Raw genomic sequence first — 25417 nt, forward strand, 5'->3', positions numbered from 1 at the left:
TAAGAAGTGTGTGTTGGTCAAATGGTTGGCTTCTGATTCCCCGACCCTTGAAATGTGGTCCTCTAAGATGAGAGAAATGTATCAATTGGAATATGGTTCGATGTACAAGAGCTTCTCCCCACGGAAAAAACGAGTTTTTGAAGAGATTTGGGGACCTTATTACAGAATTTTATCTCCTCAAGTACGACAGATGGCTCCTTTGGGGAGCTTCTAGAGGTGGCGCACATCTGAGCATGGTCGGCACTCCAAGGGGCACATCCTAGCACACGCTTGGTTTCTATCTGATCCTCAAAATGTCTGGAGATTCTCTGAGGAGTTGGGGGGGGGGGGGAGGGGGGGGGAGGCAGTATACTGGAAAACTCTATTTGGGTGACTTTGATGTGTTGTTTTACCATTTGGTTGTTGTTACCTGTGTTGTTCACCCAATAAATATATTTTGAAAAAAAAAAATAAAAAATTGATAAATAAATAAGTGAGCTATATGCGCTGAGAAGGAATACACAACATGAAGCTATATTGCTGGCTGATGTGAAACAGAAGTGACAGATATAGTGCATCCATTGGTTAAAATTAAGTGAGAACGGAATTGGATTTGAGATCTGGATATTTAACGCAGTTGCTACTTATTGTGGAAGATGGTTGGTCACCTAGAAGAATAGTGGATAGAGGAAAAGCGAAGACGGGTTCCCCTGAGGAAGCCGTAAAGGCGAAACAATTGGACCCATTGTTGGAAAGATATTAGAGACCTTCTATTGACATTATATAGATATCTTCTTATGGGATTAGAGAGAGGTGTCCTAGTGAGATATTGCTGATTGATAGTTTTAAATAATGTGTATGATAATGATATGAAAGTATGAGGATGGAAAGTATGTATGAAGGTTATATACGGGGTTTTACATTTGGACTGTGATATAAGTATATTATATGATAATTGTTATCTAATTTGCAATTACACTTTGTAAACAAATATCATGTTGTGTATTTTGAAAATAAAATAATATGGTTTGAAATTTATGTGATTGTACTTAAATAATGATTCCTTTTGATACTGACATTCATTGCAATAGTTATGGATTTTATTGTACATTCATTTGTGACCATACCGTTTGGCAGCACCTAAGCTAATTTTCAAAGCAAATTTCTGCACATAAGTTTATTTTGAGAATCCTCCCCCACACAAAGTTCTTTTCTGGGCATAACTTGTGTGGGTTAATTTACGCAATTGAGGCCTGATTTTCAAACGCATTTACACGCTTAAAACCGGGTTTTATCCATGTAAGTGGGCTTTTGAAAATTGCTCCAATATATGCCATTGAATTGTCAATAAATGTTCCTCACATTAAATGCACTTAACGTAGGTAAATGGGCTTTTGAAAACTGCTACAATAGTATGTTATATTTACATGCATAACTCCTTTGAAAATTCACCTGACACTTTTTAAAATCAAAAGTATGCTTGTAAATCCCAACTCTGTGCTCCATCCCCAAACATATTTTGTGCAAATCAGGTTACACACAGACACTTTTATGCATACAGCCTCTATGCAATTTTATATCAAATAAATAAAAAATTGCTTTCACCAAATATTTTTTAAAATTCTTACTGTAATCTCTGATACAGCTGAATTGTCCCTTAGACGGAGGAAAAGACCTCAGAACTGAACATGCATTGTTTTTATAAACATGAAAACAAGCTTTGATGACTTAATCATGGGTCCAAAAATCCTCCATATTCTCCTAAAACTTTATTAAATCAAAAATAATTTTTTGTTTCTTTTTGTATTAGCTTGAATTATTTAAAAGAACTTATCTTAGTGCAATTGCTTTGAATTCAGTATTACTTAGCCGCCAGCATTTTGCTGTCATAGTTGTTTCAGGGCAGAACATATAAAAATTCAGCACATCTTAATCTCTGCTCTCTGTGTTTGCTTCTAGAATTGATTTGTGTTCACTTTGGTCTTCACCAGCCCTCACAATTTCTACCAAGCCATTTACACTCATAAACCCATATTTTATACGTGTAAATGCCTTTGAAAATTATCTCCTAAATGAGAGGCAAACACAGCGCTTTCTTTAACTTTTCCTTTGAACTTTCTGCACCATAAACTAAGCGTTATGAGCGATCGCTATGTAAACTGCTTTCTTTCATTGCCATAGCACAGCTGACCATGTCCAAGTGCTTTTCCTAGCATATAGCATTAGATTGCATAGTATATATACATACAGACAGTTTTTTTTTATTTAATCAATTTTCCACCAACGTTTGGGCTTCACTTGTGCCGGAAACGTTTCTTCCCACTCCGGTCATCACTATGCTTGTTAAAGGGCCTGCCCTCTCTCCAAGTAGCTGCTCAATAGCACTCAGCAGGGAGCACCAAACCCAAACTTTGGAGAAACATTTTCCATATAAAGCCTTTTTATTTTCTTTAAACCCCTGCTTGTGCAGCTGAGTTCTAATAATTATACTGGTCAGATGGTCTCAAAAGCTCATGTAGAGCAACATCTTTGGATAATTTTTATGTAGGTCCAGTAAAGGGTAACAAAATATAAAGAATGCATGTGAATACAGGACAATATTAGCAAATTCTTTTAAAGGATATTCCAACATATCCAATCCAAAAGTAGGTTATTCTCCTTCCAGATTATGCAACCTTTGCAGTGCACAAAGCTACTAGTAACTTTGCATGCTGCACTAATTACAATGAAGTATTTTAATTTTAAAATTCTTAAAACCTTGGAAGCTGGAAAAGAGTCAGACATGAAATCACACAGAGTATGATGTAAAGTCATTTGTGGCCTTTCCAAACACATCTGCTTCCCAAAGCTCAGGAGAATTGCAAGGGCTGCTGGTTAAAGAAATTCAGTCAAACAATGCAAAAGCCCAATTTTTTGTTGATACAGGTTAGGTATTAATATTTGCATTGGAAACTTTCAAAACTTTATACAGCACAAGTTAAGATTTAATTTTTCTTTCTAAATTCAGTATAATCTAAATTATATGATAAACTAGTGAGAGAGCCCATCAATAATGACGGCAGAAAATTGCACCTCTTCTCCATTCTCCTTCATCCTAGGTCAAGCTGACATCTTCAGAGGAAGGAGCAATACCCAATCATTCCTTTCCTACCGGTACCAAAAGTCAAAATAGTACCCACCCCCGCTAGAGCCAGATAGAATTTCGGCACCACAGTGACAGGAGTAAGTGGGCATTGCTCCTGTTCTCAAGACATCAGCTTGCCCTGCAGTTTCGTGGGGGGTTCTGGCAGGTAGTTCTTCACTGATCAGATTTATGTCCTTCGTGCATGCACGAACTGCAAAGATCTATTTGCAGTCCATGCATGCAGAAAGGCCACAAACAGCACCGGCACAAATCATGAAGAACTTCTTTTAGATATAGAGGGACTCTGCATGAGTGGCCCACCACTGCAACTCTTGATTTCTTCAGCTCTAGCCCTCCACCGCCCCCCCAAAAAAAAAAAAAAAAAAAAGTATAACCTCAGCAAAATGCACCAACCATAACATATGATGGGCATGAAAACGCTCAAAGCAAATCAGACAACACAACTTAAACTCTCTGCAACAGTGAAAATACGGATTTAAAATAATCTCCATCCAACAGGCATCAGATTCTGTCTCCTCTTCAAGGCTAACTCTGAGTGTCTGTATTATAAGAGAAGTAAAACAAGTCCTGCTTAACAGCCATCAACAGCCCAGGAACTCCTCGCTTGCCTCCAAGTCGGGAAGAGAATACCACGTTAGGGATTGAGTCTTTAGACGTGGGGTGTGGAGATGGGATGGTCCTGAGCAGATGACTATCTTGAAGATTCCAAATTCTTGTATAGCAGTCTTGACCAACTAGAGTAGAAAGTTAAAGATCACTCATTAAATTTCACTTTTCACACATACAGTACGGTATTTCCTAAGCATTATTTTGTGTTTTATAGGTCACTAATTTCTTAGTGCCTCCTTTCAAACTCTCCAATGTTGATTACAAGTCAAGAAAGGCCATCAAAGTGAGGTGGCTAGGAAACAATAAAACAGGTTTATACTACAAAAATCTACAAGTGGAGTTTTATCAGCAAGAAAACAAGGTAATATCCATACCTGCTAATAGTAGTCCTTCCTCCTCATTAACATGCAAAGGAAGATGTGCATATTGGTTGTTATGGCCCTCATACTGTATTACACAGTTCATAGTTCTCAGATCCCAAAGTTTTATCTGGAAATATAATACCATAAGCAATGCACTATTAGTACAGTTGTCATCCAAGTCTACAAATCTGGATACTAGTCTGGTTTAAAAATCTCATACCTTTATCCTCTCACGCTAGAAAAAGTGTGGGAAGTTTGGAATCATTGCAGTACTTCTGACTATTTGAGTTCTGTTGTCTAATTTTTACAAGCAAGAATTTGTGTCCTGTAGTTGTGAGGCTACTGCAATAAAGGGTCCCAAATAATGTTGTGAAAAACCTGTGTAATTTGTTTGAAAGACCCATAAGCAGCGAGTTTAATTATTAGGAACACTAGCCACAAACTTCAGAAAATCAACCCCACCATGCAGCCTGATGGTGGGCTCTAAATACACACACACACTATGGAAGCAGGCACAAAAAAGGCTGGGCCATGTCCAGGTTAGCAAGGTACCAAGATAGAGTTCATCCACATGGGAAATAAAGTGGTTGCACTTAGAGATGCAGAGAAGGATGACCAAAATGATAACGGGCATGGAACAGCTGCCCTGTGAGGTAAAGCTAAAGAAGTTAGGGCTCTTCAGTTTGAAGAGAGACGAATGAGGTGAGATATGATAGAAGTCTACAAAATCATGAAAGGACTTGAACAAGTTAATGTAAATCAGTTATTTAATCTCTCAGATAATAGAAGAACTAGGGGGAACTCCATTAAGTTAGCAAGTAACTCATTTAAAATAAATAAAAAAAATTCTCTCTCAGTGCATAGTTAAACTCTGGAATTCAATGCCAGAGGATGTGGTTACAGCAGTTAGTGTAACTGGGTTTAAAAAAGGTTTGGATAAGTTCCTAGAGGAAAAATCAATAAACTGCTATTACAGTCATTAATAAGCAATAGTAGCTTGTGATTTATCTAATGTTTGGGTACTAGCCAGGTACTTGTTACTTGGCATTTGTGTTTCTCAACTAACAGGAACACTGAGCTCAGCCAAAAGAAGGAACACATCTAGCAAACCAAGGGCTAGAGAAGCCATTTACCAGTTTTCAACAAAGAGCAGGAATCATACTCTGCATCGCTCGCCCTAAGAAGGCTAACCACAAAATCCAAATCCAGCAGCAGAGGATGGGTCTGGGATTGACCTATTCCTCACTAAAGGAAAGGAAATTATCAGGTAAGTAGTAATTTCTCTTTTCTTAGCATTCGGGTAGGTTAATCCCAATGAGTGGGATGTACAAAAGCTAATCCCCGAATAGGGCGGGAGGTTCGTAGCAGCCCAGTCAAAACCGCACACGCAAAAGTAGCATCCTCCCTAGCTCTAACATCCAAGCAGTAACGCTTGTAGAAGGTGTGCAAAGATGACCATGTTGCCCTCGGCAAATTTCAGCAGACGACAACAAATGAAGCTCCCCCCATGATACCGCCTGAGCCCTTGTGGAATGCGGTCCAATCTGCTTCGGTAAGGCAACCTCAGCAGCCACACAGGCTGCCATAATGACCTCCTTGACCCAGCGAGCAATTGCTGCCTGCGTCGTTGGTGGTCCCTGCTTACCTCCACCACAGATTACAAACAGGTGATCAGACTTCCGAACAGTCTTAGTCACCTCCAAAGTAGCACAGTAAATGAACCTTGACATCCAAGGAACGCAAAATGAGATACTCAGCTTCATCTCTGTCCCTGTCCAAGGCAGGCAGAGAAATGGACTGATTCAAATCAAAGTCTGAAACCACTTTGGGCAAAAAGAAAGGCACAGTCCGAAGCTGAACCGTACCTGCAGTCATACGGAGAAAAGGCTCACGGTAGAAAAGAGCCTGCAGCTCAGAGTCCCGACGAGCCAAACAATCTGGTATCACAGAAAAACTGTGTTCAAAGTAAGCAGCCACAAGAAAAGAGTACGTAGCAGTCGAAAAGTCGGACTCGCCAAGAACTCCAGGACCAAGTTAAGATCCCACAAAGGCACCAGATGCTGCAACAGGGGATGAAGATGTTTAACTCCCCACAAGAAACGGGACATGTCCGGATGGGAAGACAAAGGCCCTCCATTGACTCTTCCCCCATAACAAGCTAGTGCCACAACTTGAACCTTCAAGGTATTAAGGCAGGGGTCGGGTACCTTTTTGGCTGAGAGAGCCATGAACGCCACATATTTTAAAATGTAATTCCATGAGAGCCATACTAACTACAACCCCCCACCCTCCTGACCCCCCCCAAGACCTACCAAATTAATTTACTACAACCCCCTACTCTCCTGACGCCCCCCAAGACCTCCAAAATTAATTTACTACAACCCCCCACCCTCCTGACGCCCCCCAAGACCTCCAAAATTAATTTACTACAACCCCCCACCCTCCTGACCCCCCCCAAGACCTGCCAAAAGTCCGTGGTGGTCCAGCGGGGGTCCGGGAGCGATCTCCTGGACTTGGGCTGTCGGCTGCCAGTAGTCAAAATGGCGCCGATGGCCCTTTGCCCTCACTATGTCACTGGGGTCGACTAATGGCGGCGGTAGCTCCTGTGACATGGTAAGGGCAAAGAGCCGTCGATGCCATTTTGATTACTGGCAGCCGACGGCCCTTTGCCCTTACTATGTCACAGGGGCTACCGCCGCCATTGGTTGACCCCAGTGACATAGTGAGGGCAAAGGGCCATCGGCGCCATTTTGACTACTGGCAGCCGACAGCTCAAGTCCAGGAGATCGCTCCCGGACCGCTCCTGGATCCCCGCTGGACCACCAGGGACTTTTGGCAGGTCTTGGGGGGTCAGGAGGGTGGGGGGTTGTAGTAAATTAATTTTGGAGGTCTTGGGGGGCGTCAGGAGGGTGGGGGGGTTTGTTAGATTTTTACTTTTTTATTAAAGATTTGTCTGCGAGCCAGATGCAGCCATCAAAAGAGCCACATCTGGCTCACGAGCCATAGGTTCCTGACCCCTGTATTAAGGGCTAAACCCTTAAGCAAACCATCCTGTAAAAATTCCAAAATCTAAGGAATATCCACCTTGAGCGGCTGAGTAACTTGCTCAAAACAGCAGGCCTCAAAGACCCTCTAAACAGGTAGTTTATAGTTATGACTTGTGCATTAGAGTTCACTGTTTTATGCAAAAGCTTCTGAGTTTATTTAACACTGTTTTCTTTGCAAGCTTGCATCCATGAGCCCAAGTAACTATAAAATGATTATGCCAATTACCAAATCAATTAAGATCACAGCAATGCAGTGATATTAGAGGATACAGGAGTAGCTAATCTGCTAGCTTCTTATATATGGAAGCTTTAACACATAATATGTAAATTTGCAATGAGTTTCTATGTAACCTGAAACTCAAAAAGAACTCTCTGCTTTTGCTATCTTGCCTTTCTTTCTGTAAATATTTGCTGTAACTGACAAATACCTAAGAAAAGAAAGGAAATCAGTGGGAAAATCAGAACTACAGTACATATCTATGTATGCAATGGGGCAAAACAAAGCCTGAATCAGGTTGTTCACTTGACCTGGGTGAGATGGCAAAACCCTCCTCACATGGACTAGGAGAGCTGCTGATGTTCATAGAAGAGGAAAGATGGAGGCGGGGAGTATATCAAATGAGTTGAACAAGACGAAATAGTGCAACAAAATGGTGGCCTGTGCCAGATGCAGCTGGGGTGCCCAACAAGAGGCATAGAAAAAAGAAGCAATTAGGCCATTGTACAGATCATTGGCAACACTTTGCCTGGTGTATTGTTCTTAAATTTGGAGGCTATACCTACGGAAAGCTATAGCTAGAGTGGAGCTGGTCTAAAGAAGGGTTACCAAAATGGAATATGCATAATCTAAATAGGAGGTGAGATAGGTGAGATAGAAGAGATATGACAGAGAAATTCAAATACCTGAAATGTATTAACAATGTACAAGCAACTAAACTTTTTCAGTGGAAAGGAAGTTCTAGAACAAGGGGGTCATAATATGACACTGCAAGGAGGCAGACTCAGGTGCAAAGTTAGGACATTTTGTTTTCCCCACAAAAAAGATGAAAGATACAAGGAGTGCCCTCCCAGAGTGAGTGGTGGTAGCAAAAATGGTAATAGACTTCAAGAAGGTATAGGAGAAGCAGAAAGGATCCTTAATTGCAGAAATAAGGTAAAGAGATGGTAGAAGGATTAACTAGCAGATGGGTTTGTCTTGCAGAGTGGACAGAATAACTGGGCAGATTGGATGGGCTAGTAGGCCCTTTTCTGCAATTGTCTATTATGTCGCTATATAGAAGTCTTAGTGGAAATAAAGGTGCTTACATAGCTGGGTCTGCCAGGCAGGCTGGTGGTGGTGAGGCACTGTCTACAAAGACGACAAGGACCTAGAAGGCTGGAGGTAACAGTCATGCTTGTATTGGATTATTGTGGGAACTTGTGGTTGGACATGGGAGGGGAAGAGTCCTAGATGTGATGCAAAAATGGGGATCTTGCACACTCACCTACCCAGGATAAGGTCTTGGATAAGATGCAATATCTTAGCGGTGGTGAAATCTATGGCTGCCAGCTGGGATATCTCTTTGAAATATGGACAGCAATAAATAGACAGATTAACTGGGTCAATTGGTCTTCTTCAGCCACCATTTACTATGACCAGTATGACCACTATTCTTTTATGCAAAAAACAGGTAAATAATTTTAGATACATTTTTTGAACATAAAGAGTCCCTTGTCACAGCTATATAGTTTCTCACTTCTCTACTAATTTATCTTATTAAAATTGGTGCAAATATGTTGAAGCAAAGCATGCATGGCACAGAAGTGACTACAGACAGACAGAAACATGACTGCAGAAAAAGACCATATGGACCATCTAATCTGCATATCTGCCCAATTAATTTAGCTTTATAATTCCCATCACTCCCTCAGAGAACCCCTGTATTTATTCCATGCTTTCTTGAATTCGGATACTATTTTTGTCTTTATCATCTCCACTGGTGGAGACAAACCCAACAGGTCCGTTTGTTTACTCATTACAAAATGTGTCTAAAAATACCTTCCCAGCCATGTCTGCCACCATTAAGTAGTTTTCATCTTGCAAAACCTTCAAAGACGTAACAGCTGAGTCGTGGAAGAAATGGGAACACTTTCTGCTGCAGCCTTTTCTGATATGTTGTCGGATGTCAACACTGAATATTTCCCCTGAGCGGCAGCCGTTGTACAGCACTGGAGACTGCAATAAACACATTTGTATATTTTTGTGTATATACAGATATACATATACATATATACACACGCACATACATATACACAACTGGACATGGACGAAGTTAACAAAACAAAGTTGTTTATCTGTAATGGAGGTTCTCCATAGACAGCAGCATTAAGTCAGCCACAATCAATGAGCAATGTCCAATGGGCATTGACTTGGGCCAGCTCTCAGAGCTCAAAAAGGTTTCTAAGCATGAGTGGTCACTGGCTCATGAGCTCCTCAGTCTCTTCCAGACTTTAAATTTAGTAGCTGACTCTCCAGGGAGGCCAGAAAGTAATACATATACGGCTGATTTTATCCTGCTGTCTACAGAGAACCCCTATTTTAAGTAAGAAACGTTGCTTTCTTTGTCGACAAGCAGGATTAAATCGGCCATAACCAGTGGGATGTCTGAAGCTGAGAGTTACTTTGCAGAGCAACTGACGATCTGGATCCCACCCAATAGATTTGGATTACTGGATTAACAAGATTGCTCAGAACTGCTTGTCTAATTGGTACTGTGTCTCTTCAAAACATACTGTCCAGACAGTAGTCAGATGAAAAGGTTTGAACAGATGACTAAATAGCAGCTTTACTGAAGTCTTCAACAGAAGTGGCCCTCATAATGAGCTACCGTGTGATGAACTTGATGAGCCTTGCGAGTTCATAAACTGAAATCCAGCCAGAGCACAGCAGTGCACTATTCAGTCTTCTAGTCAATTAGAAAGAATTCTTTTGGCTAATGCCTTTCTCAATCTGTTGGGATCAAAAGACACAGACAACTGAGAAGTTTGATGGTAGGGTTGAGTACTCTGTAAGTAATATGCTGTCTGCAGTCCAAGGAGTAAAGTGCTTCCTCCTTTGCAGGCAGCACAATTGTTTGATATGGCAGAAACTTAGGGTGAATATGGAGAATAATTCTGTGGTGAAAACCTGAAGGTATGGCAAACAGGAAACTAAGGTCTATAATTTGCTCACTCTGCATGAAGTGATGGCCATAAGGTACAAAACCTTCCAGGTGTGAAACTTCAAGTCCATTTATTCGAGAGGTTCAAAGGAAGGTCTCATAAATTGAGCCAGAGCCAGGACCAAGTTAAAGGTCCCATGACACCAGTTGTTTATTGGCTGGAGATTTGGTAGCCATAGTCCCTAATGGTTTTATTAGTCCCTTAGTTTTTATTTTATTTTTCCCAGGAATATCTCAGTATTTATTATAATAAATAAAAATGAGAGAAAATCAGTAGGAAAAAGAAAACTCATTTTTCCCCAAGGATTTCCTCCCATTTTTATTGGCTATAGTAACTACTGAGATATTTCCTGAAAAAATACAATAAAAACTGAAAACAAAGGTCCTTATGTCAGGGCTATCAGGACTCAGCAATCAGAGGCCGCTCTAGAGGGGAAGGTTCATACCTGGAGAAGCCATGGCAGAGGTATGATGGAGGAGGCCAGAAGCACACAACAGGCTCACTAGGCAGGAACACTGGAAAAGGGTCAGGATCAAAGGACAGATGGATAATTCTTTCATGGGGTGGATGAAGAGAAGATTGTTGTACCAACAACTGTGTGCCTTTTGGAAGTGCCTTATATGTTGACAATTTGGATTATACCCAGTGCTGGTCCAAGTGGACTGCTGCAGAGGTCTGTCTAGCTCTCCATAGCATAGAGGTTAAAAATGCTAGGACTTCCTGGAAAGCTAGTATCTCCACCGACCCTGAAACCTTAATGAATTTTAACAGTAAAGGATGGAGAGAGATAGGTGTTCCATCCAACCACTGGTGACAAGCCACAAAGTCTTCAGCACTTCTTTATCAAGCCCCTTGATAAAGAAGTGCTAAGGACTGAAGATGCTAGGAAGAAGAGATATTGGAGAAGATCTCGCAGACCACAAGAGCAAGTCCAGTAGACTGGACTTGCAACATGCAGAGAATCTCTTCTACTTGAAACTGTAACATCTTCTGGTGGAAGTTTTCCTAGAGGAATCAGAATGTTCTCCACCTTCCCAGAAAAGAGCAAGGATACTACTCTGTATTCAACAAGGACAGTGGCAGAGTTTTACATCCCCTGGTGGTTTGGAGGCTGGACTGAAGACGGAGAAGGTAAGATACCACACCTGACAAGGCCAAGCTGGAGCTATGAAAATAACCCTTGCCTTGACCTGTAGGATCTTCTGGACAGTCCTGATGATGAGCGAAATTGGAAGGTATGGTTAGAGTAGACCGACACTCCAATCTAACACAAAAGCTTTGGAACACAACCAACTGATCATTCAGTTGAACTTCAATTCAAACAGCTCAATAACCAAATTTCCCCAACAGAGGATCAGGCCATCTGCAGCTTTCTAATCTAGGGACTACTCATGGGGCTGCAAGACCCTTCTAAGCCAGTCCATCAGCATATTCTGAACACCCAGGAGATAAATTGCTGTGAGACAGGAACTGTGACAATAGGCCCACAATCAGATCTTCAGGGCCTTTTCACAGAGGGTGGAGCCCGTGTCTTCTTGTATGTTTATATAAAAAAAAAAATGGCCATCTGATTGTCACCTGGATTAACATATCTGAAAAAGGGTGGAGGAAAACTTTTAATGCATACCAGATCTGCAAATAACATTCCACTTTGGACCATGCTTCCCAGTCCATGAAGCACTGGTATGCGCACCCCAAGCTCTAGTGGAAGTATCGGTAAACAAAGCCGCTTAATGTGCTGGGATTCACAATGGAAGTCCTAGGGCAAGAATTTCCAAGTTCATCCATCACAGTAAAGAAAACCGCATCTTGGGAGACACAGATAGCTGATGAGATAGCTGGAGCAAATGATCCCACTAGTCCTTGAGGGCCCACCAAAGGCCACGCATGTGAAGGCAAGCCAGATAACTACCAGAACTGCTGTCACCTGTGACCCAGGAGGACAAGGGCCAACCTTGTTGATGTATGTTCTGACTGCAGAAGGGACCTTGCGAGTTCCATTAAAGTCCCAGCTGTCTCGATAGTCAGAAAGGCTTTCTCCTGAAGTGAGTCGATCCAGGCTCCTATAGGCTGGATCTCTAGGATCAGATCAAGTTGGACTTTGGAAAATTGACACTGAATCCTAAGAGCTGAAGAAGCTGAATCATCATACAGAGGGACTCTAGAATGCCTGCTAGGGAGGGGCCCATCACTAACTCATTGTCCAGGTATGGGAACACACAGACTCCCTTATTTCTGTTGCTATACCACTAAGACCACTAGGCACTACATGAACACTCTTAGGGTGACAGAGAGGTCAAATGGGAGCATCTTGTATTGATAGCGGACACCCTACACCACAAAACTGAGGAATCTCTAATAGGTGGGGGGGGGGGGGTGAATAGTGATGTGAGCATATGCATCCTTCAAGTTCAGAGCACCCAGTCAGCCCTTCACCCAAATAAATGGCAGAATTATACGGAGCAAAATTTATTTTGAACCTCTCCTGAACTAGTAACTTGTTCAAGTTTTGCAGATCCAAGATGTGTCTCAGCCCACCTGACTTCTTGGGAATTAAGTACCAGGAGTAGAACCCTCATGGAAGGGGTAGAACACTCTCATGGAAGGACAGACACTATGATCACTTTTTAACTATGACTGCCGACATGATTAAAAGGTGAGTTGAGAGAGTCTATTCTAGCCAAAAGAACATCCTTCAAAAATGGGAAAGGGATCTGAATGAAGAAAACAAAAAACAGCATAAAGCATTGGCAAGTTAGATGCAAAACATTGATAAGGAAGGCAAAAGACAGAATTTGAAAAGAAATTTGCTGTGGAAGCAAAAACTCAAAAACTTTTTCAGGTACATTTGAAGCAAAAAGCATGCGAGGGAGACAACTGGAGTAAAAGGGACACTAAGGGAGGATAAGGCCATAGCAGAGAGACTGAATGAATTCTTTGTTTCTGTTTTTACTGAGGAAGATGTAAGGCAGATACCCATGCCAGAAGTGATATTTAAAGGTGACGATTCAGAGGAAATAAAACATCTCAGTGAACCTGGAAAATGTACTAGGGCAAAGTGATAAATTAAGGAGTGGCAAATCACCTGGGCCAGACAGAAAAATCTTACAGTGCTGAAAGAACTAAAAAATGAAATTGCAGAACTACTGTTGGTGATCTGTGAACTATAATTAAAATCAGCTACAGTAACTGAAGATTGGAGGCTAATAAAACGCCAGTTTTTAAAAAGGATTCCAGAAATGATCCGGGAAACTACAAACCAGTGATCCTGATTCAGTGCCGGGAAAAAATGGTCGAAAGTATTCTAAACAACAAAATTACTGAATATATAGACAGACATTATTTAATGGGACAAAATCAATATGGATTTAGCCAAGGGAAGTCTTGCCTCACCAATTTGCTACATTTTTTTTTAAAGTATGAATAAACATGTGGATAAAGGTGAGCCAGTTGATTTAATGTATCTGGATTTTAGAAAGTGTTAGACAAAGTACTTTATAAGAAACTCTTGAGGAAATTTAAAAAGTCATGGGATAGGAGGCAAAATTCTTTTGTGGACTGAGAACTGATTAGAAGATTTATTTATTTATTTAATGCTTTTTTTATACCGACATTCATGAAAAAAAATCATATCATATTGGTTTACATGGAACAGGGGAGTGAAAAAAATTAACAATAATGAAGCAAGCGCAAACAGGCAGTGATGAAAGTTACATTGAACAGGGGAGCTTTAACAGAACAGAACAGGGGAGCTTTAACAGAAGAAGCTAGCGGAGGAACAATAACTCAAAAACTAGAACTAAGTGAATACATCGTATGAAATAGCATGTAATGATAGGGCGGAGCTACGTATGTGACTGGAGCATGATTGACAGCAGTCTAGGTTGGGGGAAAGGCTTGTAGGAACAGCCATGTTTTGAGTTTCTTGAATGTCAACAAACAAGGTTCCTGTCTGAGATCAGGGGGGATAGCGTTCCAGATGGCTGGTTCCGCAGTTGAAAAGGCCCGTTCTCTGGTGGTTGTCAGATGGGTAGATCTTGTGGGAGGGGTATGTAGAGATCCTTTATAGGCTTCCCTAATCGGTCTTGCGGATGTATGGCTTCTGAGTGGTTATTTCAAGTCAATGGGGACCTGCTGATGGATGGATTTATGGATGATGGAGAGGGATTTGTGAAGGATTCTGAAACTTATTGGAAGCCAATGTAGATCTCTGAGGATGGGCGTGATGTGCTCTCTTCTGTTCGTGTTTGTCAGGATCCTGGCGGCTGCGTTTTGGAGCATCTGTAGGGGTTTGGTGGATGAGGCAGGAAGACCAAGCAGAATGGAGTTGCAATAGTCTACCTTGGAGAACAGAATGGTCTGGAGAACTGATCTGAAGTCTTGGAAGTGTAAAAGAGGTTTAAGTCGTTTTAGCACATGTAATTTATAGAAGCAGTCTTTGGTGGTGTGATTGACAAACTTCTTTAAATTCAGATGATTGTCGATTATCACTCCCAGGTCACTTACTTGAGTGATTATGGTATTGGATTGGGACTGCTGAAGTGTATCGCTGCTTTCCGGTGAAATGAGGAGCAGTTCCTCATAGATAGAAAACAGTTCCTCAAGATAGAAAACAGAGTAGGACTAAATGGTCAGTTTTCTCAATGGAGAAAGGTGAATAGTGGAGTGCCCTAGGGATTTGTACAAGGGCCACTGCTTTTTAACAGATTCATAAATGACCTAGAAATGGGAATGATGAGTGAGATGATCAAATTTACTAATGATACAAAATTCTCAAAGTTGTTAAAACATAAGAATTTCGCCTCCCAATACGGTTTCCGCAAAAATTTAGGCACAGAATCCCTCAGAATTCTGTGCCTAAATTCAGAATCCCTCCTCACTTCCCTAACAGACTACCTTATCATGGGTCTCGACAAAGGTCAATCTTTCTTACTGGTCCTACTAGACCTTTCGGCAGCTTTTGACACTGTCAACCACTCCATCCTCATTAACCAGTTAGCTTCCATTGGAATTACTGGCATTGCTCTAACTTGGTTTAAAACGTTTCTCAGCAACAGAGGTTACAAGATCAAAATCCAGAACAAAGAATCATCACGCTATGACTCAACTGTAGGAGTCCCACAAGGCTCCTCATTGTCTCCGACGCTCTTTAACATCTACCTTCTACCGCTTTGCCAGCTCCTCACCAACCTCAACCTAAAACATTTTCTCTACGCAGATGATATCCAGATCCCGATCCCCATTAAAGACACATATTCGAAAACACTTGACCATTGAGAAACCTGCCACCAAGAAATCAAATGCCTCCTCAACAGCCTAAACCTAGTATTAAATTCCTCCAAGACCAAACTACTACTCATCTCTCCTGAGAATAGCAATTCCACCTCTAATCATCCAGCCAACCCACCAACCACTCAAGTGAGAGACTTAGGAGTGATAATTGATAATCGGTTGAACTTCAAAGCTTCCATCAATAGAACTACCAAAGACTGTTTCCACAAACTCCAAATGCTAAAAAGGATAAGGCCTCTCTTCCATGCTCAAGATTTCAGAATGATCCTCCAAGCAATTATTTTCTCAAAGATAGATTACTGTAACTCTATTTAACTAGGCCTCCCTTCCTCCTATACCAAACCGCTTCAGATGGTACAAAATGCAGCAGCCCGTTTACTGACAAACACCAGGAAAAGAGACCATATTTCTCCAATTCTAAAAGATCTTCATTGGTTACCAATTCACTTCAGAATCATCTACAAATCCATCTCCATTATATACAAAACCATCCATCAACACACTACAATTGACCTACAAATCCCTCTCCATTTACACAACTCCACAAGACCTACCAGAGATGCATACAGAGGATTTCTCCATGTACCTCCCACCAAAACCACTAGACATATTACCTTAAGAGATCGAGCCCTCTCTACAGCTGGTCCACCGTTATGGAACTCCATCCCTCCCGATCTCAGACAGGAGCCCTGCCTCCCAACCTTTAGAAAAAGACTTAAGACTTGGCTGTTTAAGCAAGCTTTCCCAGACTCCAATTAATGCCCTTCACCATCAACATATATAACACATGCAGCTCAACCTCATCTCTTTGTAAATAATTTTAGCCGTTACTAATCTTTTCCTTTATTTCCCTCTTCTCCCAGTTCAACAGTCCTTGTTATTTGTAACTGCTTTCTTCTGCACTGTAGTTCCAGTTTGATGTCTATATTGCACTCCTGTTTAAATGTAAACCAGCATGATGTGATTGTATCATGAATGCTGGTATATAAAAACCTTAAATAAATAAATAAATAAAATAAAATAAATAAGAGGATTGTGAGAAATTGCAAGAGGACTTTGCAAGACTGGGCATCCAAATGTCAGATGACATTTAATGTGGATAAGTGCAAAGGGATGCATATAGGGAAGAGAAACCCAAACTATAGCTACACAATAAAAGATTCAACTTTGGGAGTCACATCATGGATAATATGTTGAAATCCTCTGTTCAATGTGCAGTGGCAGCCAAGAAAGCAAATAGAATTCTAGGAATTATTAGGGAAGGAATGGAGCATAAAAACACAGAATATCAATTGCTCCATGATGTGACCACATCTTACGTATTGTGTGCAGTTCTGGTCACCGCATCTTAAAAAAAGACATAGTAGAATTAGAATAGGTACAGAGAATGGTGACCAAAATGATAAAGGGGTGGAACAATTCTTCTATGAGGAAATGCTAAAGAGCTTAGGCCTCTTCAGTTTGGAGAAAAGACAGCTGAGCGGAGATACGATAGGTCTATAAAATATTGAGTGCAGTGGAAATGATAAAAGCAAATAGATTGTTTACTCTTTCAAAAAGTATATTGTATGTCCTATAGTTTTTTAAGTTACTAGGTGATAATTTAAGACAAATAGGAGAAATTATTTTTTTACTCAAAGCATAATTAATCTCTGCAATTTGTTGCCAGAGGATGTGGTAAAAGCTGTTAGTGTAGCTGGGATTAAAAAAGATTTAGACACGTTCCTGGAAGAAAAGTTCATAAACCATTATTAAGGTGGACTTGGGGAAATCCACTGCTTATCCCTTGGATAAGCAGCATGGAATTTGCCAGGTACTTTTGAACTAGATCGGCCACTGTTGGAAACATGATATTGGGCTTGATGGGCCTATGGTCTGACCCAATATGATAAATCTTATGTTCTTATGAAGTAGAAAGGATGTTATCTCCAGCTGTAACTGGGCTGATTGATGGGGTCTGATTGGGAGCTAGTGTCCGCAGGTTTGAGAGAGGGTGCGAGAAACGCAAGTGTTAGGCATGCTCCACAATTCTCAGACCTTTATCCACAATCATTTAATGTGCTGTAAGACCAAAATGGCCCATCCAATCTGCCCAGTTAAGATTCATCCTCTTTTTGTGATGTACCTCCGTTCTTTGCAAGAAGGACTGGATCCTTCCCCCCATCAATTAAAGTGGCAAGGTGGATGTCAGGGGCATCAGAAATTCACCCCAGGCTTAAGCTGTGGCTACGGTTGAGCCTTAGGCTTGCACCTTTCTCTCTGCCAACCTCTACTGAGAATGAAAGGCAGGGTCCATTGCCTCTGGAAAAAGTGGAAGGGCCTCCTTTGATTAAAAAAAAAAAAGAAAAGACATTTATACAAGAAGTAGGAATATCTGGAAATAGCAGGCTACTCTCCTAACATTGTAGATGTGGATTGCAGGGTGAACTGATGTTCCTATATCAGTGCTACTGTCTCCTGCACCTTGTCCCTAAATAGATATTCTGTGTATGGGGGAAAACCTATCAGGAGATCGAGGACATCTTCCTGGAGCTCACTTGCCCAAAGCCAGACAATTTTCCTGGTTCCAATGGACACTGCTGAAGCTTTAGTTGTAGTGTCGAAGGTCTCATAAGTGGATAAGATCAACTGATTAATCACATTCCTCTGCATCTGCCAAAGCATGCTGGAACTCAAACCAATGAGGGTACTGTGAGTCTGCTAGAAGTGTAAGCTTATGCACGCATCATTAAAATCTGGTGAGCTGCAATCCTAGTGCTGAGCCCTGGAAGACCTTTTCCCCAAATAATTCATTTGGGGAAAAGGTCTTCCAGGGTCTTCCAGGGCTCAGCACTAGGTCCTTTCTGGGAGATGTGTTAGAGTGCTCACTCGAGCGCTTTGCAAGCTTTAAAGATCACTCCTCCACCCCAGAATGATGTGGGAGTTGGACTATGCCAAAACCTAGACAAGCTAGATCTCTGTACTTGAAGTCGATTTTGCATGCCACTGGTAGACAAGACATGGGAATCTGCAATATTCTCATCTCTAGATCCGTTAAAAGACCATGGACAGGAAGAGAAGTGGATGTCAATGGCTGGATGAACTGCAGCACGCCATTGACATCCATTCTAGGATCTTCTTCCTTCTTGAGGTTAATAGACAACAAGCTCGCTATCCTCTCCAGAAATCAAGAAAAACTCAGGGGTGAAGTATGCTTGGGTAGAACCTAAGATGGGTCAGAAGGTTTTCCTGTGGACCCCTTGTATCCAACCATTACGAGATACTCATCTATAACTCAGGCAAAGAGGAAGGTAGATGAGAATAGGATCTCTGATACTCCAAGGGATAGAGGAGCAGTAAGAACTCCAACTGGTCTGATTCCTCCCCTATCCCTCTGAATCCCCTGAGTGGCAGGGGTGAATTGGCCACGAGAGACATACCTGCTCCTGCCCCAGCTGATGAAGCTCCTTCAGGTGACACTTGGACATCTTAGGAACCCCTCTGGATCCAGCTCTAAGGAGGGACAAAATCCATCCTTCCTCTTTGTTCCTCAGGAAGCAAGGAGATAAATTCTTCACCATTTCACACAGCTGGGCCACTTTTTATGGAGGCGTCCTCTGTGCTGAGTAGACTGGAATACATCCTCCTCCTATATCTAGATTGGCTCAACAATACTCAGTCCCATGGTGGCTGAGGCACCAAAGAGGAGATTGGTGGAGAAGTCACTTGGACCCTGGACACATTTGGCTGCACAAATGTGCTGTATTGGCTAGAAACAGGCTGGACCATTGGCACTGTAAGGATTCTCTCTACACCATGGATCTACTCTCCAAGGTCAATGGATGTCTTCCTCTTGGTGCTGAGGAACCTGGTTGAGGCTTAGCCTGCACAGACACTCTTCGCGTGGAGGCCACTGAAGGCCCCTTAGATGGCAACGAAGCAGATACATCTGGGTAGAACAAACTACCCGGCACTGTGGAACCTCTCTGCAACATACAGAATGACATCATCTTTGCCGAGGAGCTCCTTACTGCAGAGTCCAACAGCACCCATCTACAGAAGACTTTTTTTGGCGCCAAGGAAGCTGGCCCCAGTAGGGATTTCTCATACTACTTAGGCACTCTTCTTGGCACCTTGTCATGGGCCTTGGGCTTCTACGCCAAGCTCAAACCCAAGATCCCATTGGAGGGTGGGGAAGCTTGACTCGCGGTGCAATTCCTGATGTTTTTTTGTGAAACTGTGAATTTGAAGATGCCTTGCTCAAGAGGTAATGTGGCTGCATTGCCCACCATTGCACTGGGGCTTTACTTGACACCAAATTATGCAGTTCCTCCATCTTCCAAGCACTGAACTGAATCACATGCAGGGACATCTGTCGCAGCAAGGAAAGTTTGAAACATAGTGGTCTGGACCCAGACAATGGTAGTAGATGGCATGGGTATCAATGGATATACTGCGCCCCCACACACACACACAAGCCTTGAACCCGCTGACAGAAGCCTTTTTTCTTTTTTAAACAGAGGTAGGACTTCAAAATCCTTTTAGAAGGGCTGCTGAGGCAGCAGCATGAGAAAAATAATTTTGCCTTTGAACCCCACCCAAAATAGCCCAAAATACAAGTCAGAGAGGGAATCCATCTGTGCAGTAGCTCAGACTAAGAAAGACTGAGGGACTCATGAGGCAGCAGCTGTGCACAGCATCTCCTGCACATGCTCAGAAACATTTCTGAGCTCTGAGAGCTGGATCTATGTTGGCACCGTCGGATGATTTCACCCACTAGTTATGGCTGATTTAATCCTGCTTGTCAACAGAGAAATAGTGACATATATAATATTACAATCTTTATTAATTTCAAACAAGAAATTTCCAAAAGGATTTATGCTCAAATCTTTACAACATCACCCCAAGGAATATCCATCTAAAAATCCCAACCCATAACCACACAATAATCACACACCATTCGTACCACTTATTCACACACATCCTTCATATCACCTCCCAACATTAAAATTTCTCCATTTTTTCAAATGAATTGTTTACATACAAATGAAAATCCCCTTTACAGTTCAGTACTAATCTTTCAAAATCAATTTGTTCACAAGCAGAAAGAATTCTATTTCACAAATGTTTTCCTCGTTCTTGAAACGAAATTCTTTCAATTCCAAGAACGAGGAAAACATTTGTGAAATAGAATTCTTTCTGCTTGTGAACAAATTGATTTTGAAAGATTAGTACTGTACTGTAAAGGGGATTTTCATTTGTATGTAAACAATTCATTTGAAAAAATGGAGAAATTTTAATGTTGGGAGGTGATATGAAGGATGTGTGTGAATAAGTGGTACGAATGGTGTGTGATTACTGTGTGATTATGGGTTGGGATTTTTAGATGGATATTCCTTGGGGTGATGTAAAGATTTGAGTATAAAGTCTTTTGGAAATTTCTTGTTTGAAATTAATAAAGATTGTAATATTATATGTGTCACAATATGTTGTTTGGTATTAATAGTTCTGTGATATATGATTGAATTGCCAAAGTAGTTGTGTCAACAGAGAAAAGCAACTCAAATGTTATGATTTTCACACTTAAATGCAGGAATTTATCCAGACACAGAACTGATGAGATTCAAAACCAAAGGTAATGACAACATCGCAACTCTATCCAGACATTAAGGAGGTAATTTTCCAATAGCCTGAAGTGTTAAAGTATGTACATGCAGATTTTACTAAGTATTTTCAAAGTGAACTTATGGGCATAAATTCTCTTAAGGATGCCCACAATTCACTTAAGGAGGGTAATTTTATAACGGCCCACGTAGGAATGAAGTCCGCCTGTGGACTATACACACAGACTTCAGCCCAAATTTTCAAAGCAAGTATTCATGGATCCCAGCACGACATACTTGCATACTTATACACATACACAGTTACATCTGTTTCTAGACAGGCTTAAATGTGTGCATCTATGCACATAAATTTACCTTCACACCCAGGAACACTTCTTTCTAGTAAGCATAAGTACATGCAAAATCTATTCCCAGGGCAATTTTCTAAAACCCAGTTTACACGCATAAAACTGCATTTTATGCATGTAAATGCTTTTGAAAACCAGGCCCTGAAAATACTCAGGTAATGGGCAGAGTATGTGCGATGTAATATGTGCACGAAGTTACGCCTGCTCTTCAGAAGGTATAACTTGTGCAATGTAATTTACATTCATAATTTGTAAAATAGAAAAGTTCATGCATAAATCCCAACACTCCCCCCGCAAATGCTTTCCTGCAGATTACATAAAAGAACATGCAAAAACCAAGTAATGCGTGTACTTTTATGTGCACTGAGCCCGGAGCTATTTTAGTATAGCCACTAACATGCATAAGACCCCTTGGAATGCCTCTCCACTATATGTATAAATGTTCACATATACATCATGTAAGTTTATACATGTAGCAATCACGCAATTTTCTAAAGAGCCATTCAAGCTGAACAGTCCTAACCTCTTTAGTCTTTCCTCATAGGTGAGCTGTTCCATCCCCTTTATTATTTTGGTCGCCCTTCTCTGTACCTTCTCCATCGCAACTACATCTTTTTTGTTATGCGGCGACCAGAATTGTACACAGTATTCAAGGCGCTGTCTCACCATAGAGCGATACAGAGGCATTGACATTTTCTGTTTTATTAACCATTCCCTTCCTAATAATTCCTAACAATTCATAAAAATAAAGCTAACCAAGGACACCCTAAATGCATACAAATTTGTTCTGACCTGGGTGGCAAACTGCTGTGCCAGGACATCACTGTCAGTTGAAAAAATCTGTCGATGGCCTGTCGCAACATTGGTTACATACACCCGTCGAGTCAAACCTGAAAAAATAAAAATCAGAAGATCACTGCACTACATGGGTCTGTGAAATATAGAGGTGTGTGTGGGAAAAGCAAACTAGGTTCTGTGCAGGTAACAAGAGACAACAAGAGCTTTTGAGACAAATCAGGTCCTTCTGAGGAAGGGACTTGTGTGATTTGAAATCTCCTTGTTAGTCCAATATAAAGTAAGATGATCTTGGAGAAAACTGCAGTCTATTAGGGAAAGGGAAGGGATGTGAGGTCGGGTCTACCTGTGCTGAAGTAGTTATGAGCCTGCGGATTCAGACTCCAGGCACAGGACCAGCCTATGGGGATATTGATGTTACTTAACATTTCAGGCCGATCTGCTAGAGGAAAAAAAAAAGCAAAGAAAACCCTCAAATACATGAAGCTATCAACCAACAACCATTACAGAGCATTCCTCATCTAATCGTAGATAGATCTGTTCCTCCACTGCCTGAGGCAAACAAAGCTATAGGAAGGTTGAATGATTCATGCACAAATTTAGTTTTGTTTGCTTGCTTGTTTGTTTTTTAAAGAAGCAAGCAGAATTACCCATTCTTCAAATGCATGCATATGGTAGTTTTACATGGTGCGCATTTATCTGTGTTTGTTGCTTCCATCCCCCCAACCCAGGTGCAGTCCTCTCCCCACTCACCCTCTCCCCACTCACCCTCCCCCCATTCAGTAGCCAAGCTTTGGGAATTAGTCCTATGTCTTGTTAATGTATTGCTGAAATAGGAAACTGGAAGCAAAGTAACACTGCCAGGGTTCTCTGCAATGCCCATGATGCATAACCTGAGGAAAGCAGTCAAGGAAAAGAGACTGTAAGGGGAGGCAGAAGGGTACAGACCATGAAAGTCAACACAGACCTGAAAACATCAGAACTAGGCTCCATGGGAAGCACTTTCACCAGGGTAGGTGCAGATGGTGGGACAATACTATTCAAAATGTACTAGTTCGGACTTTCTACATAATTCCTGCCAGCTTTCTACCTGTTACCACTGTATGTATGGAATTTATACATTCTGTATACAAAAATTCAATAAATACAACTTGGGTGAAAAAGTAGCTATAGTTCAATGGACGATGATCTGAGAAGAGCAAAGGATCTGGCACATTAGGCACTTTCAGGTTACCAGACTGTCTATGACTTCACACCTGTTGAAGTCCATATTTCCTTCCACCTGAAAGAGGAGGAAAAGTTCAAAGAAATCAGGAAAAGCCTGGAAAAGTGAAACATTACCTTAAAATGGGGTTTTTACATGGTAAATGTGCTTAAAAAGTGGGGACTCATTCAAGGTCTCTCTCATTGTGTTTTTTTTTTTCTTTTGAAAGGATACAGCAGATGAGAATCAGGATGAGTTACGGATGCCCAGCACGCTGAAGATATCTGGAAAAATGCACAGCAAGTCATGAATTTGTTTTTTCAAACCCTTTGGTAGTTTTCTAATACAAGAGCAATTAGCAGCGGATCAATATGTACTGGCTCAGTTCGATTAGCACTTTCCAAAGAGCCCAGAGTAAATTGTTTTTGTAATCAAGAAATGCTAATGCATCTGCAAAATATTTTAATTTACACTTCACTGACGGTATTCTTGCACAAGAGTTGTTTTGCAGGAAAAGCATGAGCACTCCTATTTGTGAAATTAAATAGCATAAGACCTGTGTCTCGCTCTGCCTCTCACGCTGGGCAGGGTGTATGCGCAGCTCAAAGCACCACCCCGATTTTCTCCTCACTTTACAATTTGAAATGAAACAAGCGGGGTGAAGACAGCAGCACTGGAAGGGATGTGTGCCAGAAACATCTGGGGTATAGCAAAGTTCTAGGCAATCTCAAACGTTTTCAGCACTTTTTAAAAAATATCACAATTTTTTTTTTTAAATTAAACGTAAAAAGGTATATTCCTAAAAAAAGGGCTTTTTACCTGTCAGATGTATATTTGCTGATTCATCTTTTCTAAAATAAGGCAGGTTTATTTCCTCTCCTCCTCTCTCAAACTCTACAACTGAAGCCTTACCCTGCCCCCCCCCCAGAGACTGAAAAATTAAAATGCAAGTCTTCAAACAACAAAATCTCCAGAAGAAAAGGCACAGAGCAATGAAAGTGAACCTCTGGCACCTGATGTAAATATTAGATAAGAGAAGTGGAAGAAAGCAAAACCTTTCATCACTTGGCAGTTATTCACAGTTAGCATTCCTTCCAAAGATTGAAGGAAAGGTGACCTTCACGACTCCCCCACACCAACTGCTGGCCTGACAACTCTCTCTTAAGAAACACCATGCTGAGTCAGACCAAGGTACATCGAGCCCCGCATCCTGTTTCTGGCAGTGGCCAGTCTGGGTCACAAGTACCTGACAGATCCCCAAAAGATCTATTTCCTGTTACTTACTCCCAGGGAAAGTGATTGCTTCTCCCAGTCTAATAATGTTTTATGGACGTTTCCTCCAGGAACTTGTCGAAACTCCTTTTAAACCCAGATATCCTAGTTGCCTGGACCATGTTCTCTGGCAACAGATTTCACAGCTTGACTGGGCTTTGAGTGAAAAAGTTCTATGATTTCTTTTAAATCTCTTGGTTGGTTGTTTCATGAAGTGCCCCCTTGTTTTAGCATTAATCGAAAGGGTAAATAAAGGAAAATTGGTTCTTACCAGCCAATTTTCGTTCCTGTAATACAGCAGATCATTCCAGACCAGTGGGTTGTGTATCCCTACCAGCAGATGGAGTCAGAGAACAAAAGCTTTGGACACTGCTACATAAGAGAGTGTGCCACTTGCAGTCTCTTAGTATCGGCCTGTACCCAAGCCCCTGAAACTAAACTTCAAGTAAACTTCAAACAAGGGTAACCTGGCCCCAAAGGTTGGATCCCTCCCAACTAACCAGAGGTCTAGGTCGCCCGAAACCAATGAAACATACACCGGTAATACACTGGCCCTGCTTT

The 25417-nt window shown here is 41.4% G+C and overlaps 1 protein-coding gene across 5 annotated transcripts in view; it reads right to left on the bottom strand.

The window, feature by feature from the left end:
• Nucleotides 1-1057: 1057 nt before the first annotated feature.
• Nucleotides 1058-25417, bottom strand: part of DCAF4 (DDB1 and CUL4 associated factor 4) — a 61277-nt gene continuing 36917 nt past the window's right edge. For 4 of the 5 annotated variants that reach the window (XM_029598725.1, XM_029598724.1, XM_029598723.1 and 1 more), the window contains 7 exons: nucleotides 23819-23868; nucleotides 23149-23273; nucleotides 22727-22822; nucleotides 22378-22475; nucleotides 9181-9357; nucleotides 4108-4222; nucleotides 1058-3858 (listed from right to left, as the gene is read on the bottom strand). In XM_029598725.1, the coding sequence (XP_029454585.1) occupies nucleotides 3650-3858; nucleotides 4108-4222; nucleotides 9181-9357; nucleotides 22378-22475; nucleotides 22727-22822; nucleotides 23149-23273; nucleotides 23819-23868 (870 nt within the window). In that variant the 3' untranslated portion in view covers nucleotides 1058-3649. The remainder of the gene's footprint in view (nucleotides 3859-4107; nucleotides 4223-9180; nucleotides 9358-22377; nucleotides 22476-22726; nucleotides 22823-23148; nucleotides 23274-23818; nucleotides 23869-25417) is intronic. The other variant, XM_029598726.1, reaches the window with a different exon arrangement.

This window comes from Rhinatrema bivittatum, chromosome 4 (assembly GCF_901001135.1).
Source record: "Rhinatrema bivittatum chromosome 4, aRhiBiv1.1, whole genome shotgun sequence".
NCBI classification, from domain to species: domain Eukaryota; kingdom Metazoa; phylum Chordata; class Amphibia; order Gymnophiona; family Rhinatrematidae; genus Rhinatrema; species Rhinatrema bivittatum.